The sequence below is a fragment of the Rhea pennata genome, unplaced genomic scaffold, assembly GCF_028389875.1.
Source record: "Rhea pennata isolate bPtePen1 unplaced genomic scaffold, bPtePen1.pri scaffold_40, whole genome shotgun sequence".
In the NCBI taxonomy this organism is placed as follows: domain Eukaryota; kingdom Metazoa; phylum Chordata; class Aves; order Rheiformes; family Rheidae; genus Rhea; species Rhea pennata.
In genome coordinates this window covers 1,621,329-1,645,187 of record NW_026907681.1, presented here as the reverse complement: position 1 = coordinate 1,645,187, position 23,859 = coordinate 1,621,329, and the positions used below count along the sequence as shown (strand labels likewise).

The window sequence follows — 23,859 nt, the reverse complement described above, 5'->3', positions numbered from 1 at the left end:
ATACCTCCTCCTGTGTTAAAACGTTTATCTTTGAAGTCTCTGAAGTATGAGGGTTGAGAAAAATCTGAGCAATAGAAATGATTTGAATAGCACTATTTGTACGAGTCAGGATTTAAGAGCATGGGTAGATATGCAGACTGTCTAAAGCTGTGCAGCTTCTTATTCCACTGCACTTGGATGTTCTGCTCTCACCTTTCCCTGTTAGAGTAATGCAGATCTTTTTGTACGTAGCAGCCCTTTCTGAAGTGCAGGGCTGTCTCTTCGTCGACTGGCATTTTCATTATTCTGTCTAGGTGGGTGAAGAGAGAGAGTTACCTGCCAGTGGGAAGTCACAACCTGAAAGCAGCAGCGAAAGCAAAACTGGGTTGATTCGTTAAGCAGCTCAAAACTTGGTGGCTTGAGGATTATCTGAGTGTCCCTGTCACGACAGGTGCCGTTACTATTCTGAGCCCTGATCCAGCTGGGTTGCGTGTGCATGGTCAGCAGGCAGCTTGTCAGACACCTCACAGGGCGAGAGGCTGACACTTTTGACACTGAACACCTGGAAATGCGCTCTCTGGCTCAGTTTACTTAGCTGGAGCCAGGTAAGGCACCCTAGGAGAAGGCTTGTCTGTGTACCCAGGACCAAATAGCTTGAAGATACTATTGATGCTGCATGTTTGCTCTGTGTCTCTAGGAAGTATTCGCCACATCTACCTCTACCAGAGCTCCCAGGGCAACAAAGCGCTCTTTGGCCTTTTCATCCCCTCTCAGCGCAAAGCTGCAGTGTTTGTGCTGGACACGGTAAGAGTAGGGCTTAAAGGCTTGGGAGGGAACGCAAGGGGATCAGGCAGCGGTTTGGAGCTGAGCGGTTTCTTTGCACAGACACAGATGTCTACTGCTGTGCAGCAGGGATTCTCGTATTTTGAAGTGTACCAAGCAGGTCTGTTCCTCAACTGTCACGTGAAGCATTATGATGTGTAGAGGAAAGAGCTTCCTTGAAATTTGGAGCCTGGAGCCTGTCTCTTTTGAACCCTGTTCCCTCTGATCACGTTTGCATTTGGTACAGGTACGCAGCAACCAGATGCCAAACCTCACCAACATGTACTCATCGGAGCGCAGTCTGTGCTGGAAAAAGTGGGCGAAGAACTACTGCTTCCAGACAAGCACACCTTTGAAGTGCGTGCTGAGACCGACCTCAAGACAGTCTACAGAGCCATTCAGCGGCTCCTGCAGGGTTGCAAGGTATGAGCTGAGGGCATGAGGAAGGTCCCCACTGAGACCTTGTCAGCACAGGTACCTGGGAGGAGGAAAACATTGCATGGAAGGCATTGGTCCAGCAGTTCAAACAGCCTCTAAGTGTAGCTCTCTGCACACAGCTAGTGCTCCAAAGTTGAAGGGTAAAAATGGATGTTGCCTGCGGGCTCTGGCTTGCCTGGGGTGAGCTTACATAGCGCAATGCAAGCAGTGAGGCTAGATCATACCCCCAAACCCCAGCTCTCAATTGTGGAGCTGGTTATTCAGTGGGAGGTGCTTCAAGAGACTCTGAGTACACTGTCTCTACTGTGTGGAGGACCAGGGACCACTACAGGAATGGGGCATGTGAGCACTCATTCACACAGCTGGTTTCCTGCTGAGCAGAAGTGCCGGCTGAAGGGATGTACCAGGGCATGTCCTCTCCTCCTTTGTGTAGGATGAGCGCCGGGGCCCCACACTTCTTGCTGTGCAGTCTAACTGGGACCTGAAACGAATGGCAAGTGGGATTCCCATCATCGAGGAGTTTCCTTTGGTCCCTGTCCGAGTAACAGATGCCGTCAGCTATTCAGTCCTAGAAGAAAATGCAGGTAGGCATTTAAATACAGATTATTTCCTAGTTTGTGGCCTCTCATAGCAGCATTCAGAAGATCACTTCTGGTGGTCGCTAGGATGAATCTTTCTGTGATGCAAAACAAGCTGACTGATAGTTCTTCTGAGCACCTCTGCTGCAGTTTCCAGAAAAAGCTGGTGGCCCCTGGAGGGGAAGTAGATCCAAGTTTTGTTGGAAGGTGCTATGCTGTTTAGCTGTGCAGTGAATGGGGCCATCCATACATAGCATCACAGCCAGAGAGGGGAGAGGTCTGGCCATGTGCCAAAAGTGTCCTTTAAAGCCTGTAATACAAGGTGTGTGGCAGTCTGGAGAGCAGCACGGTTTCCCATGCTGCTGCAGTACCATATAGGCTTTCACCATTTCCTGATATGAATATCTTGATGTTGCACTCGGTAGATGCAGCAAGACCTGTAAAGAGCTCTTACAACTTGTGGAAAGTCCTGGCAAGTGGGTGCATTCATCATACCTGGAGAGGGGATTGTGTCCTTGCTGGTTCTCTGCCCTGCTTGCCCGTTGACAGGTTGTGTTTGTTCACAGTGTGCCTGGAGCCGGATATTCAGAGCTTGGCTGTAAACACAGTGTTACAGTCCCATCACATCAATGACATGGAAGAAGGTTCCAGCGTGAGTATCAGTTTTGATGTGATCCAGCAGGCGTCTCTAGAATACTATGATGTGTAGGCTCCTAAGACAGGCATCTTGACACAAGAGGCAGTTGAAGCGTGGGTATGATTCCTCTGCAGCCCTTAGTTCTGCTAATGACTGCTCTGCAGCCTTCTGTACTGAGTCCATTTGCTGAAGCATGGTTGGATGTGAGAAGTGAACTGCTCTCTTGCTAACATCGCCTGCTCCTCATTGCCTCCCATGGAGAAGATTATTAGCTAGGGAAGATGCCAACATTGTGTGTGACTGCAGTCTCTTGCCTCCAGCATCCACTCAAAGGAGATCTTTCACTCTCTGACTATTTCCTTCTGCCGCTGCTGGGAATTCCTGCTCTGGATGGATCCAGCAAATTACGAAGGTATCAAGGGAAGAGTGCGTTCTAGCGTCCACTCTGGGGAGGTAAGAGATGGGAAGTGCTCAGTCCTGCAGAGACAGGGGTGCAGTGGGTTGAGTTGAGCAGGGAGCTATTGGTTTGGATATAGGGAACTGCTACGACATCACCAACCGAAAGCCTGGGCATGGCTTGTGCTCCATTCCAGCAGGACTCTAGCAAGAGTCAAGTATTGGATGAGGACAGTGAGGAAGAGGAGGACAAGGAAGAAGAGGAGGAGGATGGAGAAGCAAATGTGGAGGACTTGCTGGAGAATAGTTGGAACATCGTGCAGTTTCTCCCCCAGGCTGCCTCCTGTCAGAACTGCTTCCTCAGGATTGTGTTGGGTGAGTGCAGTCTGCTGCTCGCCTGGTCCTACTTTGAATGTTACCTCTGGTGATTAGAGCTATCCGCACCCTACTGCTGCCCAAGCCATATCCACAGCATTCCCCACAGCTTCTTGAAGCTCTCTGTGCTACTGAGAAGGTTCTGATGTTGATCCAAAGAACCCCTTACAGTCAAAGACTGCACTGTGCTGGATGTGATACAGAAGGAACCACCTCCATGTCTGTAAATATCATTGTTTGGGTGGTTTCAGCGCCAGTGTGAACTCTCTCAGAGAGGGGAAGAAGGTCACTAGTTCCTGATTAGTCACTGGTGCCCCAGGAGAGTCGACAAGCACAGTCGCGCTTGTGCCACTCTCCCATCGTGGACTGCATCTGGAGCTTTTCTTACGTGTCTCTGCAGCCTACATTGTGGCTGTGTACCACAGCATGAAGGAGGAGCGAGGAGCTGCAGCACAATGCCCCTCAGAGCGCTCCCATCAAGAGGAGGGCCATGAGCCAGGTGTCCCAGGAGGCATTGGGAGAGACGGGAGCCATGCCTGGTGAGTACGGTTAGCCACAGTTAGCCATGGGAGAGCTGTGTGCAGCACTGCTGGGCCAGTCCTGCAGCAGGAAGATAGCTGCCCACCTTGCTGTCCCCATATGCTTCCATATGGCTCAAGAGCTCTCTCTGCTCCTCCTCTCCAGGCATGATCACTTTCTCACAGGATTATGTGACCAACGAGCTCACGCAGAGCTTCTTCACTGTCACTCAGAAGATCCAAAAGAAGATGGCTGGTTCCCATAATGCCACTGAGCCCTCAGACATGTTCTCAGTGCTACCTGGCTCCTACTTGCCACTCAACAACCCAGCTCTAGAGTTCATCAAATACATCTACAAGGTTAGTGGGGTGGGCTGTGCTTTCTTCTTTTTTTTTTCTTCTTTTTTTTTTTTTTTTTAAGAATCTGTTGCAATTCTACAATCAGTTTGTTTTGCCCAGCTAGCACTCGCATCAGAGTGAGTCCCCGTGAGGACCGTCTTCTCTGCTGGTGGCCTTACCTAACACTGTCTCCTGTAGGTGTTGTCCCTGGATGCCAGTATAACTAACCAAGTAAACAAACTGCGCCGGGACCTGCTGCGCCTCATTGAGGTGGGTGAGTTCTCAGAAGAAGCCCAGTTTCGGGACCCTTGCTGCTCCTACATGCTCCCTGAAGTCATCTGCAGGAAGTGCAATTTTTGCAGGGACTTGGACCTGTGCAAGGACCCTGCCCTCTTGCAGGTACAGCCTTCCTTTCCCAGGAAATCCCCTTTGCCCTGGCTGCATGCATTAAGTCCCTCTTGGGGACACCAGAGGCCCTAGCATGGTTGTGCTCTCGGCCTGTCATTCACTCACATGTTGTCCGTCTTTCTCTCAGTCCTTTTGCTTTGAAGGTCTGCTTGGTTCCATGACAGCGATAAACCTCCCTTCAAGGTTATTTTCTGCTCATCCCCTTTCCGAGCTGCCTGTGACAGTTTGAGGTGTGCTGGTGCTTTGGCTGATGCTTTATCCCCTCCCAAAATTGGTTATGGCTTCCTGGCACTCGGGGCTCTCAGAATGCTCTTGTTAGGCTGCAAGGACTGAGGCTGCACCATGCTTTCTCTTGGGAAGAGTCACACTTGTGTTCATCTCCCTTCTCTCTGCCCCTTGGATGGGTCAGTGCTGCCCAGTTGGGTATGCTCCAACTGCCAGGCCCAGTATGACTCGGATTCCATTGAAATGGCACTGGTGGAAGCGCTGCAGAAGAAGCTAATGGCCTACCTGCTGCAGGACTTGATGAGTGCTGGGCGGCCGTGCTGCGGGAGCCTGCCCTTGATGTGGCAGGCTGCAGCAGGAGGGCTGAAGCTGCTCTCTGCTCCTTGAAACCGAGCAGCCCAACCTTACTTCTCTGACTGATGTGATGCAGTGGAGATATGATGAGGAGAGTTTGGCTCGAGCGCTCTCCACTTCTTCTCAGCACATAGCTGCAGCCTTTTGCTGGCTGGCTGAGGCTTGACCCATTGACCTGATGTCAGTGGTGTCTCCCCAGAGAGCCCTGTCAAAGGACTGAGCTGCTCAGCCTTGTCTGCTATCCCAGCTAAAACTCCTTTGCCTCTAGGTGTGCAAGAAGTGTCATGGTGTGAAGGAGACACCTATGCCTGTGTACTGCGGTTGTGCTGGAGATTTTGCCCTCACCATTTCTTCCCAGGTATGTGTGCATCCTGCCACCAGATCCAGCCTCCTGCCAGCAGCTCCTCTGTAACAGCCAGTGAAAAACCCAGTGATAACTTGTCCCTTTCAGCCCATCTGGCACAAGTTCATCTCTCTGTGCTTTCTGGCTGTTTATTCGTTGCTTTGTGCTCAACCCAGGCAGTCCTGCCTGACCAGCTTGCAGAACTTCTCCTGGCCTGGCCTTCTCCCCCCTGTCCCCTCCAGCTTCCATCTTCCCTGGCTCATGCATGAGGTGTGCTGGGCAGCCCTCCCTCACTGGTACCTTCCCCCTCAGATCTTCATGGAGCACATCAACATCTTCCAGAGCATTGCTTGGCACTAGAGCGTGGCCTGTCTGCTGGAAACTATTGAGTGGCTGCTCCGTACAAACCACCAGCTCCAGCAGTGATGTGATGAACTTGTCCTGCTGTCTTTTTTTGTTGCTGTGTCAGCTCTGGGTACTTGCTCTCACCTCTGCTGAAGAGCATTTGTGCTCTGTGATAGATCTCGGAGAAGCCACATATCCATCTTGCACTGTGTGGGGGCGCTAAGCGGTGTTGGGGCAGTCCTGGTCACAGCCTGGTGCTGTGCTGGGGGAATTAAGAAGGTGCCTAGGGCTGGAACTGCTCTCTATGGGGGAGGGGGGACTGCATTTGCCAGAGCCCTGCAGAAGCCCAGTTTGGGATGGGAGTTTGTGCTGTAGGCAGCACCCTGTGTGCATGAATCTCTGTGGTTTTAATGTGGAGTTTTATACAATTAAATGTGTCACAGACAATGCATCTGGTTCTTTGGGTAGAGGAGCACGTGCTATGGCCCACAGCAGGGAGCTGTAGGCACCCTGGAAAGGAGCATTCTCTGAGCCATGGGGCAGGATTCCTAGAGGGAGGAGAAAGCCAGACTCTTCTTGTTGGGCTGGAAGGGGAGCAAGGGAGCTGTCCCACTTGGGTGCTAAAGCTTCAAGTTGACAGCAGTGAGTCATAGGGTGGGGGGGCTGCTCACTGAAATCCCAGCACAGGTGTGATGAAACCCAGGAGGCCAGTGCTTAGCTGAAGCCTGGCCTCCTGGTCCTTTCCATCTACTCCTGCTTGCAGAAGCCTGAAAAAGCATGAGGGGAGCCAAGATTACTAGATTCCAGTTAATTTTCTGGGCATTTTGAAACACTGTGTGTTCAGCTACTTCTGACACTTCCTTTTCTATATATATGTGTGTGTGTGTGTGTGTGTATATATATATATATATATATATATACACATATAAATTTGTATTCAATGCCCTCCACACATACCTGTATTGAAAATATTTTTCTGAGCTTTGTTTTTTCACTTCTATAGTATACCTGTTTCTATTAGCATTGGGTTATGGGGCAAGTGGTCCTGTCCTTCGCTATGCCCTCCCTCCATCTAGTACTGCTGAAAGGGGGGTTGAGGGGGCTGTACCTATGTGTTTGTTTTCTTGATATTAAAGTTGGAGGAAATGAGCTGGCCTGGACGGGCAGAGAAACCTGGCCCTAATGCAATCATTGCGTTGTGCAATTGAGTTAAGGTTTGGTCCAGCGGAGCCTCCAGTGGCTTCATCCTGCGCCAGGCAGCTCCTCTCAGCCCTGCATCATTGCTCCTGCTCTCCTCAGGGCAATGAGCTGCTGGAGGTGGGGGCAGGCACTTGCCTTCATCCTGCTGCTCTACAGTGAGAGGCTGGCTCCTTCCCCCAAGCCCTTCCCATAGGTTTGCCTGCTCAGAGTTGCTCTTTGGTCCTAGAGAAGCCAGGTCCTCTTCTTGGAATGAGGACAAGGTAGACTCTTCTTGCAATGGTATTACCTTGTTCCTGTGAGCAATTGCACCCCAAGTCAAAGGGGGAAGATGCTCCCCAGCCCAGAAGGGGAGCAAGAGGAGGTTTTGGTGCACCAGAAGTCCCCTGCCTGTACCCCTGGCATGTCCTCCATCTGCATCCCCACCCTCCAGCCTGTGGGAGAGCCTTCAAGACATGGCTTGGGGTCTTCCCTTGCCCGGTGTGACAAGACCCCTTTCCCCCAAACTTCTGCCCGGGCTGAGCTATGCTGGGGGAGGATGTGCTGAGCTGAGCTGCTGTAACCTGAGAGCCAGAAAATAATCAGGTTATGCCTGGGTGAGTTACTGCCAGGTACCTGCTGTGAATTGCTTTTGGGCATAGGCTCAGAGAGCTGCAGCCTCAGGGCAGGGTTGGTGTTGGCAGAGGTCCATGCACCAGGCTGGCAGGGGTTGGGGGGGGACTTGTCCTCCTCCCCTACTGCTGCAGTGCAGGGCAAGCAGGTGCTTGTACTCATGTTCCCTACCACCCGGGCTCCGGGGCAAGAGCATCCGTGCCCTGGCACTGCAGCAGGGTGCAGCTTTTAGGGTGGAGGGTGGAGCGATGCACATGTCCATCTCTCACCCCGCTAGCCATGACGCTGCACTGTCACCCTCCCCCTCCCCCCAGCACATGCTGCAGCAATCAGGCCCCAGGCAGCAAGGCTGGGTGGTTGCAGTTTATTGGGTACTGGCTGCTTGGCTAGTGCAGGACTTGCTCTAGTCCTCAGTACGGCTCCAGGGCCACCACCACTGCTGCAGCTCCATCTGTGGCAGCTTTGCAGGGGCACAGGGGATGAGCAGGGCAGGCCTACTCGAGATGTGCCCACCCCTGCCCCCAGGACCCTGGGTGCCCGCAGCCAGGAGCTGCTCCAGGATGGGGCTGCCAGCGCTCCAAGCCAGCCAGAAAATGGTAATGCCCATTCCCGGTGTGCTGAAGCAGAGCCAGTAGTCAGGCACTGCCTTCTGCTCCAGAGCAAAAGCTCCTGAAAGCCCCCACAGGAGCCAGCCAGGGCACCACGGGTCTGCCCTGCCACTGGGGCTTTTCTTGACCCCCAGCCTCTCACAGCAGCTGGCAGCCATGGGGCAGGACCTGCCTGGAGCTGCTTGAAGCATGGCTGAGGGAAGGGAGGGGGCCGTGGCTCTTGGTGGCCAGCAGCAGCAGCCGGCAAGGTGCCCGGTGCATCCTGGCCAGGCACAGGGATCATCGCGTGGGAAAAGCAGGTAGCTCAGAGTCGAGCAGGGCCCGGACGGAGGAAGTGTTATTGCTGCCTGGCACAGTGGCTCCTTCCGGCTGTGGTTGTACGTGGTGGGGGAGGGACAAGCGGTCGGTCCCTGCGGGACAGACTCTCTGGAGGCTGGAGAGCCCTGAGGTGCTGTATGTCGTGGAGCAGCCTCTGAGGCACCTTCAGCCTGCCGCGGGGGTGAGAGATGGCTGGAGGGGCCAGATGCCCTGGCAGCCCCAGCCACATGCTGCTGCCCACCCTGCAGCCGTGCCCAGGCACCCTGCCCTGCCTTGCTGGCAGCGTGGCCACTGCTCTGTCCCAGAGGACCAAACCTCCAGGGCCAGGATCTAGGGTGGTGCCTGCTCAAATTTCCTGCTGCTGTACACCTGGTCCTTGTTCATGCAGCTCAGCAGGATCCAGTCCCAGAGGAAGGAGCCCTGGAAGGTGAGAGAGGGAGGTCAGTGCTGGGAGTGCGCAGCTGGGCCGAGCCCCCGGCACCAATACTCACCATTCCCAGCGAGGTCAGAGCCACGGCCAGGTTGATGACAGTGGGGATCAGGCTAAACTTCCCTGCCTGGCAGAAAGGATGGGATCAGCAATCGCTGCCCAGCCCAGGTTGCCTCCTGCCTGGGCCTGCATTCACTCTGGGTTGGGCACAAGGAATGAGACTGAGCAGAGACCTCCCTCTGCCCAAGCCACAGTGTGGACAACCTACCCAAGCAGCAGCGCACACTATGAGGTCTTGCATTTCCTTCCAGCACACTTTGCACACTTTGCCAAAGGTTCTAATTTGAGGCACCTGGGATTCCCCCATTCCTCTGCAAGGCTGAGCAGAAGAGGCCTGGCTGTGTTCATCCCAGCTCTGAGGCAGCAGTGGAGAAGAGCTGCTTTTCCAGGACGGTCCTAGCACCACGGCAGCATATTATGCACATATGCACCCCAGTAGCACATGGACCATGCAAAATCCTACCTGGCCCTGCACGATGACATCAATATGGATCCCACAGGCCTTGATCAACACTCGTGTGTGGGTCCCGTTCCATTTGTAATACTTCGCAGACCTCCTGGGGAGACAGGTAGAAGGGCCCAGTGATGGGGACCAGCCACAGCAGGACCAGGAGGAGGATGCAGGACTGCAAGTGCCACTGCCTGGGACAGTGGTCTTGGGATCGGGGCAGTGGAAGGAGTAGTGGGGGTTGCAGTCGGTTTCAGGCAGGCCCAGGTTACAGTTCCAGTTGATGACCACCCCACCCTGCAGCAGAAACCAGCAGGCCTAGCACAGCACCAGCACACCATGGACACAGTGACCCCAGGGCACAGCACTACTGTGCACACAGCTTGGCCATGGGCATGATAAGCCAGCAAGCAAGCAGGGCATTTCCCCCCACTCAGGCGTTAGCACAGCTGTCATCCTCATCACCAGCTGGGAAGAGCCAGGAATGCCACCATACTGGGGCACACGGCCCTGCCAGGGAAGCCAGCAGCACTGCTTGCAAGGCTGCTGCAGTCAGGCCTGAGTTGGGAGCATGGCTAGGCATCAGGGAGCATTCCCAGATGCAGAGTGGGGGGCCTCTAGGGTCTGGAGGGTGCTGGGGCTGAGCAGGGGATGCAGAACCTGGAGGGAGGATGGAACAGTGCTGAGTTCCTTCCCTGGATGGGAATTGTCTACTCCCAAAAGGGCAGCAGAGGCAGCAGGGCCAGATGGGGCTGGAGACCAAATGCTGGGTGCACTGCCCTCCCCTGGCAATGTCATGGTATTTCCCAAAGTGTGTGAATGAGTCCCCACCGCTGGGCGAGCAAACCTGCCAGTCCTGGCAGTGATACAGGCACACCTGCAGTCTATGCTTTGCTGCCAGCTGGCCTCCTGCTCTCCAGCCTCTGCACAGGGGCCTCGTAAGAGAGACCCTGGGCCTGGGAGCCTTGCAGGGCTCTGCATGCGCAAGGTGGGCAGAAAGGACTGCTCAGGGGCTGCAGTGGATGTGCTGTGCTCCGAGCTGTTGAGGCTGGCTAAGCTGCCTCTGCCCTCAGCCCATCCCAGCTAGCCCCTGCAGCATACTGGCAGGGCAGCAGGGCCAGGGACCTGCCTCCAGCTGCCTCTGAGTCTCAACAGTGTCAGTGTGTGAGTGATGATCCCGTGGAGCCAAGCACTAGAGCAGGTGCTGAAGGAACGCCCTGTGCCCAGCCAGCAAGACCTTGGGCCCTCTGGGAGGACCATCCTCCCAGGACATGACACCTTCTCTGCCAGCTCCCTTAAGTTCTCTCCCGCCTGCTCCATGAAGATGGGGCAGCAAAGGGCAGAGGTGGTGTTGAAGGTGCAGCTTTTCAAGTAACTGCTCTCAGCAGCTTGAATGTTGCCCCTGGGGAGACAAAGCCAGAGCCATGGCATAGAGCAGCACACCAATACGCCTCAATTTTCTTCCTAATATCGTGAAGCACCCAAACGAAACATTAAACCCCAGCTCTGCTCATTGGTATCCAAGTCATCACTGATGGTCCCAGCTGATGAACGGTGAAGGGATTTCCTAGGAGAACTACATACCAGACGTGGATGTATGCAGGCACTCAGAAATGCACATGACTGACTAGGGGATGGCCTGCACAGCAGGAGGGTGGAGAGCAGGAAGAGGAGGAACCCTGGGGTAGTTACCTGGCGAGATGCTGGCATTATCAAAGGGATTCTTGTTCCCAAAGACTTCAACCGCTCCCTTTGCAAGGCCACATGCCCCATATCTACCCACCAGTGTGAGCATTCCTGCTCCTTCTTTCTCAATAATTACCATCCTCATCATCACCACCTTCCTCAGTGGAGGCAGGGGCAAGCAAGAGTGAAGGATAGATGGATGGAGTAAGGGTTGGGAACTCCGTATCACAGAGACAGCAGCTGAGCACCAAAAAAACGTCCTGTCCCAGCAGGTTGAGGGAGGTGATTACTGCCCTCTCCTCAGCACTGGTGAGGCCACAGCTGGAGTGCTGTGTGTGGGTGTGGTCTCACCAGTACAAGAAAGACATGGACCTACTGGAGCAAGTCCAGCAATAATGATGAAGGAACTAGAAGCATCTCTCATGTAAGGAGAGGCTGAGAGAAATGGGACTGTTAAGTCTGGAGAAGAGAAGGCTCAGGGGCATCTTATCAATGTGTACAAATACCTGATGGGTAAGAGTAAAGAAGATGGAACCAGGCTCTTCTCAGTGGTGCCCCGTGATCATATGAGAGGCAATGGGCATAAACTGAAATACAGTAATTGTGTCTGAACTTAAGAACAAACATTTTTTTTTACAGTGAGGGTGATCAAACACTGCACCAGGTTGCCCAGAGAGGTTAGAGAGTCTCTATCCTCGGAGATACCAAAAACCCGAGTTGGCTTGGCCTAGAGCAACCTGTTGTAGGTGACCCCGCTTTAAGCAGCTGTTGAACTAGGCAATCTCCAGAGGTGCTTCCAACCTCCGTCATTCTGGGAGCAACTTAGGAACAGGGATCCCCTGTGAAAAGCCGGCATCTCCTCCAGCTGCCAAATGGCACTGCTCCTGCACAGCTCCACTCCTGCCTCTCCATCCTTCAGGCTTGTCCACGTATTTCAACCACATCTCCCTGCTGTCAGTGAACACTCATTCCTCTGGTACCTAATTGTTACGGGAAATGGCTGTGCTATCCACCATTGCACTTTCAGGAAGGCATCTGGCTGCACTCCACACACACACTCAGACAACACACATGCAAGTGCAGGGCCAGGGTGGCCCCCTTCTCCCCACTATGCCAAAGACCTGACTACAAAGCACTGCTGCTGCAGCAAGGCTGTCCTGGTCCCAGCAGCAGGGCCTGACCTGCACTCAGCTGCTTAGCATTTGCAGCTCTCCATTTATATTGCTCTCCACTTTGTTCTATACCCTGTACACACATGGCAGCCTGGGTACCCACTGGTCTACTTGCTCTATCCCTAGGCCCCACATTGATCTCTTCCACATGGACATCCTTGGAGAAGCCGAAGCAGGGGAAGTGGATGTTCCTCTTGATAAGGATGGGGAACTGTGGTGCCATCTTCGCCAGGGACTCACTGTGGAGAGACCTAAGTACTATGGCTTTGGGAGCAAAATGGTCCCTGTTGGCATGGCCTGTGCAAGGCCATCCCTGTGCCATGGCACCGCCTCCCTAGGCCATGGCCTGTTGCTGAAGGGGCCAAACCTCTCAAGAGCACCCTCAGAGGTGTCCCGCCCAGAGCATCCCCTGGTGTCCAACGGGACCTCGAAGATGGGCCAGCCTTTTGGTGCCTGTTCCATCCTAGCAGAGGACTCTCCTCCCCAGTGCCACGACCCATCTTTGGGGCCCGTACCCGACACTCGCTTCCTCTGCTGGACACCAAGCCAGCATTTCAGAGCTCTTCTCGGTGCCGCCAGCATTGGGCACGCAGCGCCCTGTCTTCTGCCCTGTGAGGACGAACACACAATGCTGAACTTCCTGGCAAATGGGATCCTGCCCAGTGCGCAGTGCTGCACAGATCACTTGTCCCTGCACATGCCCAGCTCTCTGTGGCCCAACATGTCCATGTCGCCAGGGGTGCAGTCATGGTCGCAGCTGCATACAGCACTGCAAACTGTTAGCCCCTGCAGAGTCATGGGGGACACGGTGAGAACAGGACATGCAGCTGGTAGTCCTACGCTGTGGCTGCAGAGGGGACGGGGCACCCCATGTGCTTCCCCATCTCTGCATAGGTGCCAGCCCTTGCAAGCTGCCTGAGGTAAGCAGCCGTTAAGCGTGCCTGCGGTGGCCCTACTCTAGCATGGCTTTCCTTGGTGTGTCCTCCGGAGTAGACAGTCAACCCTCTTCTCCATTTCCTTGCATGGGAACTGAGCCAGGGGCAGCTGTGCTCACTAGGATTCCCCACATCTCTGCATCCGCCAGCAAGCTCCGCTCAGTCTCCACACATCTCCCCTCCCGTGATCCCTCACCCAGCAGCCCCCAAACAGTGCCCAAGCCAAGGCAGGCAGGGGGATCCCTGCCACAAACTGGTAGCAGCAGAGGAGAGCTACAGGCACCAACATCACGTGAATGTCAGAGCCTCCCCTGACCTGATCTGAGAGTGCCCTCTCCCGCCCTGAACATCCAAAACCACAGAGGCCTGACGCTGCTTGTCAGGGCAGGCAGAGCATGGCGCACCTGCCTGGCTAAGGCCACAGGGCCCTGCCCTGTGCTACGTGCCAAGCTCCGCTGAGCCTGCCGCACAGCACTGCAAAGGTGACCTAACATGCAGTCCCAATGTGTCTGGGACGCAGCCATGGTTGCCTCATCGGGAGCCAAGGACAGTGCTGGGCCTGGAGGAGGGAACACAGGAGTCCCCATGCAGGCAGCGGGGACCACCACACACGACAGCTTCCTTTGCTGGGTCCATCTGGATGAAGGAGCAGTTGGGAAGCCCTTGCAGAAAGTCTGCTGCTCATCTACTGCTCCAAGAGGCCACCCAAAGCAAGCAAGACAAGAGAAGAGAAGGAAGAAAGGCGGGTCAGAGCCTCATCTCGGCTGTGCGGGTTGGGGGGGTGTAGAGCGGAGGCGGGGGGAGGGTGGTTGTGGGCTATGTACACCCCGACATCGCACACCTTGCTTGGTGACTGTGTCACGCCCTTGACTTTGGTGAGGACAGAGCTCTGCAGGCTTGTCTCCCATTCCTGGTAGCCCTTCTGAAGGATGACAGGAAAAGGCGCTATCAGTGATCTCCTTGCCTCTGGGACCCAGAGTGCTGCATCTGTACTACGGGATACTTGGTGGGAACGGTCTGTGTTGCAACTTTTGTATCCATACTACATGATACTTGGCGGGAACGGTCCCTGCTGTAACTTTTGGGTGTCTAGAACACTACCGCTGTGTTAAGCAGAATACGAATAAGTAACTGGAAATCTGTGAGAAAGAACAGCGGTTGGTTACATAGAGATTTGGTGGCTTCCAGCCACAGAATAACTGTGAGAAACAGTCAACCAGAAGGTCTGAAGTTGAAGAGTAATGAAATAGCGAACCCCAAAGTCAATGTGCCCCCCAAAATAAATCTGCACACGCGCGCAGTGTCATAGCCCGTTATGCAACCGGGGCGGAGTTGGGCTAAACTCCCTGCGGTGCAGAGCAACCCTGCAAGCCCCACAACAGACCCTGCAGGCAGCAGGGTACCTGCGCTTCCTGACAGCACAGCTGCACGACAAAGCTCTCAGGCCACAGCCACGACTCACACGACACACACAGCAGAGCCAGCAGAGGTTACAAGCATTGCACTTTTATTACATGCAGAGAGAGCTGACAAGCGGCAGCTGCTTCCTGATGCAGCATCAAGCCCGGAGCCTTTGCAAACGCACATTGTTTTGCACAAGGCAGAACAGCCCAAGCATATGGAATGCATGGAAGTGCCTGAGCTTGCCCCAGGGCAGAGAGCGAGAGAGCTGCAGGGCACAGCTGGTGTCTTGGTGCTGCAAGAGCAGGCAATCAGTGGCCTGAAAGGGCTCCGAGGAGCCCTGGGAGTGGGCTGTGCTCAGTGCTGCAGAGGAAGGCGAAAAACCCCCAGGCACTGCTGCCAATCTGTGCTGGGGGAAAATTCCTTCCTGACCCCAAAGCTGGTGATTGGCTGTTCCCTGCGCATGTGAGCAAGGCCTGCCTCCCGGCCAGCCCTGGGACGCTTCTCACGCCCACCGGGGCACACCAGCGCTGCCCAGCTCCTTTCCTCTCTCTCTCAAACTGAAGCCACTTTAGGGGCTCCAGAGCATGGCAAAATTTAAGGGAAAAAAAAAAGAAAAGAAAAAAAAGAAAGCAAAAAAGAAAGGAAGAAAAAAAAGCAAAAACCAGACCTGATAGAGCCTGGGGGAAAAAAACTCTTTCCTGGGCCCTGCAGGAGACCAGCTGGCCGGGTGCTCCAGAGTGTTGCCTGAGACCTATGACACTGATGATGAGCACTTGGAGCATCTTCGCATCGCATGGCCTGCATTTCCTGGGTGCTGCATGTGGCGCCAAAGCAGACAGGCATGGGGATCTTTGGAAGGGTCTCTGGCTCCGAGAATGGATGCCCTTGCTCTTTGCGGACCATCGAGTTAACTTTCTCCACTGATCTCCAGCTGAAAAGGCCTGGAGCCCTTGCGGAGCTTGAGGTGCGTGTGAGGGGTCTTCTCCCGCTCCCAAGGGCTTGCTCCGGTCTCTGAAAGACCAAAGTTACATCCGGCTTTGAATCCGAGCCTGCTCGGAGCACAGATTGGATCGCAGGGCCTCCAGCGAGCTCTTCCAACAGAAAACCTTCCACGATCGGATGGTGCACAAGGGCTGAATCAGCTGTGAGCTTCAGCGCGCTGCCTGCCCCTGAGCAAATGCCTGGGCACAGTCTGCGCTCGCACAAGAATGGCTGCTGACAGTGGTGGCAGGGGTCACTTCCATTTCCCACAGGAGGCATGCACAGGCCAGCTGTGCCCAGCAGCGCCACACGAGTACAGCAATAAAAGCAGAAAGCCTGCTTGCCTTGGCCCCTTTGCGTCAGCTCAGCTGAGGCAGCTTAGAAGAGACCTGGAGCTGGCAGATGCTGACCTCCCTCTGCTCTCCTGAGGGTGAAAACACTGTGAAAACCTTGCTGTCACTTGGTATTGCTCTGTGCGTCTTTGGAGGAGTGCCAGGCGGAAGAGGAAGAGGATCCACAGTCTTTCTGAGGCTGAGGCAAGCCAAAGAGCCAGTCTTAGAGCTGGTGCTGGAAGGGGTCAAGGGCTGCAGGAGGAAGGGGTTGGTCGTGCCTATTTGTGTTGGGGAAGAGGCAGCCGGCACAGGAGGCAGCGTTAGGCAGTGTTAGGGAGTGAAGCAGCAGACATAGGCACTTTCCAAGCCTGCGAGGCACGGGGCACGGCCACGGCAGGGAGTGCTCTGAGCACCAAAGCAGGGCAGAGAAGGTGCAAAGCAAGAGCTGGCAGTGAGGTCAGAGGAAGGCCACAAAGAGGTCTCCATACCAAAGGGAGGTGCAGCTGCTGAGCACGTCCATCGTTTGGCGGCCTGAGGTGCAGGCAGCCGTTCCCCCACATGTCCTGTGACAACGTCGCGCTGGGTGGCCGTCGAGAGCCCTGCTGCCCTCGTGGCGGTGGGTGCGCCTGCGCCCAAGGACAGCCTGCAGAGAGCCTCGGCCCTGGGCGGCAGCCAGCTGTGAGCCGGCTGTGGAGCCTGGCAGAGCGGCAGGGGCGTGGGCGCCTTCTAGCCCTGCTCGTGCCGCGAGCACTGTGACTGCGCTGCCGGGTCACAGTGCTGCGACATGGGGGCCCTGGGGCCGCGCTGCAGCCTCCCTGCCAGCCGTCTGCCGGCCCGGCGTCGGCGTGGCACAAGGCCCCGGGGCTGCCGGCCCTGCTGCAGCCCCTGTGCCCAGCACCCCAGGGCAGCTGCGCCTCCTGCTGCGGGGCCATGCGCGGGCCATGGCCCAGGATGCCTGCGGGCCCCTTGCTCTGTGTCAACGCGCCCCACGCTGCCCCAGGCTTGTCCCAGGTCACTGCAGAAAGGGCAAGAGTCCGCTCCCATGCTGCCATTGGGAAGTGGCATCAAGGGCCATGGCACCGCCTCCCTAGGCCATGGCCTGTTGCTGAAGGGGCCAAACCTCTCAAGAGCACCCTCAGAGGTGTCCTACCCAGAGCATCCCCTGGTGTCCGACAGGACCTCGAAGATGGGCCAGCCTTTTGGTGCCTGTTCCATCCTAGCAGAGGACTCTCCTCCCCAGTGCCACGACCCATCTTTGGGGCCCGTACCCGACACTCGCTTCCTCTGCTGCACACCAAGCCAGCATTTTAGAGCTCTTCTCGGTGCCGCCAGCACTGGGCACGCAGCGCCCTGTCTTCTGCCCTGTGAGGATGAACACACAATGCTGAACTTCCTGGCAAATGGGGTCCTGCCCAGTGTGCAGTGCTGCACAGATCACTTGTCCCTGCACATGCCCAGCTCTCTGTGGCCCAACATGTCCATGTCGCCAGGGGTGCAGTCATGGTCGCAGCTGCATACAGCACTGCAAACTGTTAGCCCCTGCAGGGTCATGGGGGACATGGTGAGAACAGGACATGCAGCTGGTAGTCCTACGCTGTGGCTGCAGAGGGGACGGGGCACCCCATGTGCTTCCCCACCTCTGCATGGGTGCCAGCCCTTGCAAGCTGCCTGGGGTAAGCAGCCGTTAAGCGTGCCTGCGGTGGCCCTACTCTAGCATGGCTTTCCTTGGTGTGTCCTCCGGAGTAGACAGTCAACCCTCTTCTCCATTTCCTTGCATGGGAACTGAGCCAGGGGCAGCTGTGCTCACTAGGATTCCCCACGTCTCTGCATCCGCCAGCAAGCTCCGCTCAGTCTCCACACATCTCCCCTCCTGTGATCCCTCACTCAGCAGCCCCCAAACAGTGCCCAGGCCAAGGCAGGCAGGGGGATCCCTGCCACAAACTGGTAGCGGCAGAGGAGAGCTACAGGCACCAACATCACGTCCACGTGCAGCTCCGCACTGTCTGTCCTGGGGTCTCTGCTGGCAGCTCCACACATCTCTGTAACCCGCCATCCTCTCCATTCCTCTTCCCAAGGCCCACCTCACCTCAGGGCAGGCCTCTGAGGTCCCAGGAGCCCTGAGACGCTTCTCATGCCCACCGGGGCACACCAGCGCTGCCCAGTTCATTTCCTCTGGAAAAGGTGCTGCAAGCCGTCAAGGACTTGTACCTACTGAAACCTATGAAGAAAAGGAAAGTTAATAACCAAAAAATAAGCATAAAGTATACACTCAAATGGATCAGGCCTGATGACATTTTGATCAAATTACCCAAAGCCATTTCAATAGCAACACACATTTTTCTTGCTATCAGCAAAACGTACTCTGTGGCATTTTGAAAGGGTGTGAGTTTTCAAAGAGCTAAGATCTGAAGTTTTCTGTGGGTCCAGAAATAAGTTTTTAAAATCTTGAGTTTTACGTGTTAGGAAAAAACACAGAGATTGTCACTGTAGAGATAGAAAAAGTCCAACTGTGAAGACTGTAGAGATAGAAAAAGTCCAACTGTGAAGCCTCAAAAAAAAAAAAAAAAAAAAATGATTCCCAGACCACTCTTAGACAAACTTAGAAGCTATCACATCAAGAGTATTACAAAGTTGAAAGAGCTGTTATTTGTAAACCTACAGGTCTTTGAACTAAAGGCATAGCCTATTAGTATGTATTATTAACATAACTGAAAAAAAGAAAAACAAAATCACAACAATGATTTTGGACAGTTTCAGAGGCCATTTTTAAACCAGAGTGAATGATTTCTACTCTCCTGTTACATAGGGCTCAATAAAACTATAAAGATTTGACAGGTTAAGAGAATAAACATTGCCATGAAGTGAGCTATCCCCAGCTTAGCTATAAACATTCAATATTTCCTCTGAGAAAGGATAATGTAAATTAAAAATAATACGAAACAAACAGGAATGGAGAATTTTTAAGATTTTTGATAATTTTGATCTTTTAACTTACTTTTTCCAGAGATACTATGTAACTCAATGTACTCATTCTCCAAGTCCTCAAGAATTTGAATTTGTCATAATCACTTATGGAAAACTGAGCTGTTTTCACAAACCAAGGTATACACTGACTCTTCCACGCTATTCATCTTTCTACTCCTGTGGTCAAGTACCTTGCAGTGATTATCGCTTATTTGTTCAAGCGGTGAGGAAATATTAACTATCACAAGTTCTCAGCAGAGACTGGACAATAATTATCAACAGATGGCTGGCAGTACAGTTTGGGGAGAGAGAAAGAAAGTGCCCTTCCTTCCAAAACATCCCCCACTGAGAAGTGCTCAGCAACTCAATGGTCACAGTTTTGGTTAAAATCAGATTTATGTTAACTACCTGTTTTCTCCCCACATTTTTCTTTAATATTTGCTTATTTAACTATAATGAGGAAGCACAAACCCTGCACATCCCATCTATCTTATAATGATGACATTCATATCTGGAAAAAAACAACAACTTTGGTAATTTACACTCTTATTAAAATAATACTAGTATTGGGTCATTAGAAAGGATCCAGTTCAAGAAGTTCAACTGAATACAAACAAGGAAATTCAAAAAAACAGTGTGCTCCTCCTAGTTTATTTACAAAAGCCTTAGCAGCGGCCAACACAGAAGAGGCTTGCTTTAGTAGCGGGGGCTGTGCCCAAGGGGCCGCTGACAGAGCACAGCCTGGGCAAAAGGCAGCGGTGCTTCCTACGTGCTCCCAACACCGCCCGAGCACCACGGAAGGACAACGCAATCCGGGCTGCTCAAGCTGGCAGTGCCGGCTCGCAGCTGGCTGGGGCCCAGAAAGAAACTTCCCAGGAGCCTCCCGATTTCCACACTGCATATGCTTAAAACCCCAAACACACGGTTCGTACAGCCGTGCAGAAAGCGCTTCCTGTGCACTACCTCCACAGTGCAGTTTTCCGACGTCTGAGAGATTTTTTTTAGGGTCCCTGCAGAGCACCTGCCCCTCTTCTCTTCTCTCAGGCAGTGACTCCACAGACTGACCGCAGTGCTGCTTGTTGTTTCACTGCAAGCCAGCCAGCTTCAGCGGCCAGCTCCCTCCCGCGCCCTGAACGGCCGGGCGGCACCTCAGCGAGACGGGGCGGGCCAGGCTCGCCGAGCCCATGCCAGGCCTGCTCCGCGCAGCCCGCCAGGGCTTCAGCCCGCCCCGCCAAAGCGCAGCAAGGACGGAGCTCGCACGCTGCGCCTCGGCCCCCGACGGCTCCCCGCAGCCCGTCCGGCCTCCAGGCAGGAAGACTCGCACGGCCCAAGGAGCCCGGCACGCGCCTCAAGGCCGGCCAGGGCTCCTCGGGGGCGCAGCCGGCTCCCAGCTCCCTCGCAGCCGGAGGGCTACCTGGAGAGGCGGCCAAGACGGCGGCGCCGGTCCGCAACTGCCCCCGTGACGGCGCCGCTTCGGGAGCAGCAGCCGCTTCCCGCGCAGCGCCGCCGCCCCACGACAGGCCGGGCCGGGTCGGGCCGCGCCGGGCGCCGCCGCGCAGGCGCGTGCGCGGCAGCGGCAGCCGGGGCGGGGGCGGGGCCTGCCCGGGAAGGTGCCGCGAGGGGCGTGGCCAGCGCAGCCGCCCTGCTGCGGGGCAGAGGTCGAGGAAGAGAGCGACCATTGGCTGCGGTGCCGCTCTCTGATTGGTGCTCTCCCTGGGGAGGCGGGGCTGGCAGGCTTCCCGCTCGCGGGAGGTGGGGGCAGCGCGCGGGGCTGCTCCGGCCGCGGCGGGATGGTGCTGCGGGGCGGCGCGCGGAGCCGGGTGGCGGCGGCGGCGGCGGCGGCGGCTGGGGGGGCAGTGAGCACTGGGGCCAGGCGGCAGCGGGAGGTGGGGGGGGGGGGTGGGTCGCGTGGGGGACTGGGCGGTGGCTGGCGGCGCGGTGTCCTGCAGGGAGGATGGCTCCTCGCTGTCCTCCCTCAAGCGCCTGGAGCGCTCGCAGCGCACGGAGCGGCTGGACACACTGTTTGGCTTCGAGCGGCCCACGGAGCCTGGCGAGCGCACGGGCTGGCTCATCAACATGCACCCGGTAGGACTGGGCCAGGGGGGGGGATGTCACCGGTGGGGGGTGTCACCCACAGGCACCTGGTAGGACTAGGGGGGACAACGATGGGGGGGGTCACCGACATGCACCTTGTAGGACGGGGGGCGAATGTCACCGACGAGAGGGGGAGATGTCACCGACAGGCACCTGGTAGGACCTGGGCGGGAGGGGGGGGATATGTCACCGACAGGCACCCGGTAGGACCTGGGTGTGAGGGGAGGTGTCACCAATAGACACCCAGTAGGACTGGGGCAGGGGAGGTGTCACTGACAGGCACCCAGTAGGACTGGGGTGGGAGGGGGCAGGGGGGGTCGTGTGTCGTAACAGGCCATGTGCATGTGCAGACGGAGGTGCTGGGTGAGGACCGGCGGCTGGTGAGCGCTGTGGACTACTTCATCCCGGAGGATGGGAGCCGCTTCGAGGTGCATCCCGTTCCTCCAGCGCAGCGCTGGTGCCCGGGCTGGGCGTCCTGCCTGCCCCCACCGGTTTGGCTGTTCTGGGCCCCAGGCATCACCCACAAGGCAGCAGCGCTGTCTGCCCTACTCTGGGTCCACCTGGGACCCTTGGGGGCCAATGTGGGTGCTGCAGAGATGCAGGGATGTATGTGGCGCACAAATGCCAGCAACGCGCAGCAAGGGCAGCGCGGTGCCCGTTGCTTCCGTTGGGAACCGTTGGGTTGGTTTCTCACCTTGGCTGCGGGGTCGTGCAATGTTCACCGGTTTTGATTTCTCCTGGGTGGCCCTGCCCTATAAGCCGTATTTCTACATGGCTACCCAGAAGGCGAGTATGGACTTGGAAGCTGCGCACTGGCAAGTGGGGTCTTGAGTAAACTAGTGGCCGAGGTCCCAGAGACAAGGGCAGGTTTGACTTGAAGGGTCCCCCAGTCAGCTGAGAGGCCTTGTAACCGACCATCTTCTTGGGTTGGTAGGAGAAAAATACAGCTCCAGTGCTTCTGTTGGTGGTTTTGTCAGAGCTGTTAGAGAAGACTTGAGATGGGAAGCAGCTGTATCAGTATGGTGGCTGCACTAAGGTTTCTTAGAGGGAGGTTGGTTTGTTATGTGATGAATTATCCCTTCAAGGAGCTGTCATATTTTTCCTGTTCTTTTTTTGTCCTAAAATTGATCTCTGGAGCCTATTTCACTTCTTCTAAGCCCAAACAGGGGTAAATTTCCCCTCTCATCTCATCTTGATCCTGCTCGTGCTGCAAAACTGGGTTTGTTCTGACGGTGCTGTGAATTGACGATCAAAGAGAGCCCCAGTGTGAAGGAACAGATTTCCAGACGGCCAGGATTTCAGGACAGCCTCGTGTCCTCCCCTCACAATTGAGGACACTAGTGCCAGAACCTCTTGTGAGCTTGTCTTCTCCTCTGGAGAAGTGTCTGGCTTTGTTGCTCATTCTCCAGTTTCTTTGCAGGGCTGTGAACGAGAAGTGTCATCATTCCTCTCCAAGAAGTTTCAAGGGAACATTTCAAAGCTGGAAACTGTCCCCAAAGAAGATTTGGATCTGGTCAGTATTCCTCTGCCTGCTGTACTATTGAATAACTAATCTTTCTTTCTTTCTTTCTTTCTTTCTTTCGAGCTCAAGTGGAGTAGAAAGGGGCTAAGCAGTAAAGGGAAGCAGTATGCTTACCTTTAATCTTCAAGCACTGTTTGCATTGCATATCATGAATAGGCTAATTATTGCTTATTGATAGTAATTGCTTATTATAGTAATAGTAAATAAAATATATGTTCTGCTCCAGCACATAGTCTTTTTCACAGGATGCTCAAGAAATTTCCTGAGCTAGAAATGGTTGGAGATTAAGAGTGTTGTGGCAGAGGGGGATACTATACATTTACTCTTTCTTGGGTGTATACTGGTGATTGCGCTTGGAAACAGACAACAAGACAAGATGGCCCTTGGTGTGAACTGGCATAGCTCATATGTTCTTCGCTGTCTTACGTGCTTGCTAGCATCTCTTCTCACTCCGAGTCTTTCCATCCAATTACTACCTCTTCTTTGGCCAGTTCTTCCACGTGTGCCAGTATAATTTGCCTTCCCAACGCTTTCTTACTGTTAGCAGTCTTCCCCTTTCCCTCATTACTCTTTTCCACCCTTAGCTGGCACTGTCTTGTTGCTTTGTAGCCAAATCACTTGGTGGATCTTAAGCAGAACTACATTAAGTTATCCTTCCACGTGGTGGAGGACTTGGTGAAGATGCGGAAGGAGATCTCTCCTGCTGTGAGGAAAAACAGTGAGCGAGACCAGGCGAGCGATGTCTATACATCTATGCTGTCAAGGAAAGAGGTCTCCTTAGGATGGTTGGCCCATGGGCTTCTTAGGATTCCCCTAGTCACACAGACTAAAAAGTACAAATGAGAATTCCAATCTTCTCTTTGGTTTCCTACACCTGATGTCTGATTTCAGTTGAACCATTTCAAAGGAAGAGGAATCTAGTGAAGTGAGCACTTCCTGCCCAACTGAGAGGTGTACATTTTTTGTTCCAGGTGATTCCTGGGGTGCCCAACTATTCTTAAACTCGTTATGCTTTATAAATCCAATGCCATAAGAAACCTTTATTATAAAGGCATAGAGGTAATAAGTGTTTTTTGCCTGCGCAATGTTTCCTCACGTGCTGTCAATCCTGATGACTCTCTTTCTCGAAGGGGGTTGTTGCATTAAAGAGAAGCTTTTGTTATTCCGTTCTCTCCTGTTAATGAATTTTGCTGTTTGGTTATCAGTGGGTACCACTGTTGCTACCTTGTCTCCTACAGTCAAGCCTGCTGGGTCTGAGATGTGCATAAACCTACTTAGGTAAATTAGTTGTTAATCTAATGAGAACTGCTCGTTAAATCATATTCTAAAGCTGATTTGA

The 23,859-nt window shown here is 54.5% G+C and overlaps 2 protein-coding genes across 2 annotated transcripts; one reads left to right on the top strand and one right to left on the bottom strand.

Annotated features, from left to right (window-relative positions):
• Positions 1-8,637: 8,637 nt before the first annotated feature.
• Positions 8,638-12,511, bottom strand: LOC134154750 (P2X purinoceptor 2-like). The gene is made up of 4 exons (XM_062601423.1): positions 12,422-12,511; positions 9,446-9,727; positions 8,984-9,049; positions 8,638-8,912 (listed from the first exon to the last, which is right to left on the bottom strand). Exons 1-4 carry the CDS (start codon positions 12,509-12,511, stop codon positions 8,823-8,825), a joined length of 528 nt encoding a protein of 175 aa, XP_062457407.1. The 3' UTR covers positions 8,638-8,822.
• Positions 12,512-18,796: 6,285 nt separating this feature from the next.
• On the top strand, positions 18,797-23,495 carry LOC134154749 (DNA polymerase epsilon catalytic subunit A-like). The gene is made up of 6 exons (XM_062601422.1): positions 18,797-18,801; positions 20,854-20,988; positions 21,739-21,784; positions 22,419-22,511; positions 23,130-23,305; positions 23,492-23,495. The coding sequence occupies exons 1-6, from the start codon at positions 18,797-18,799 to the stop codon at positions 23,493-23,495; spliced, it is 459 nt and encodes a 152-aa protein (XP_062457406.1).
• The last annotated feature ends 364 nt before the right edge of the window (positions 23,496-23,859 follow it).

Excerpts from the sequence above, each read along its gene's own strand:
- LOC134154749 (XM_062601422.1), top strand. Across the intron at positions 20,989-21,738 it reads TGGCTCATCAACATGCACCC|GGTGGCCCTGCCCTATAAGC; the intron begins GGTAGGACTGGG and ends TGATTTCTCCTG. Across the intron at positions 22,512-23,129 it reads CCAAAGAAGATTTGGATCTG|CCAAATCACTTGGTGGATCT; the intron begins GTCAGTATTCCT and ends GTTGCTTTGTAG.
- LOC134154750 (XM_062601423.1), bottom strand. The coding sequence starts at position 12,511 with ATGGCACCACAGTTCCCCATCCTTATCAAGAGGAACATCCACTTCCCC. Across the intron at positions 9,728-12,421 it reads TCCATGTGGAAGAGATCAAT|GGTGGGGTGGTCATCAACTG; the intron begins GTGGGGCCTAGG and ends TTTCTGCTGCAG. Across the intron at positions 9,050-9,445 it reads ATGTCATCGTGCAGGGCCAG|GCAGGGAAGTTTAGCCTGAT; the intron begins GTAGGATTTTGC and ends CCTTTCTGCCAG.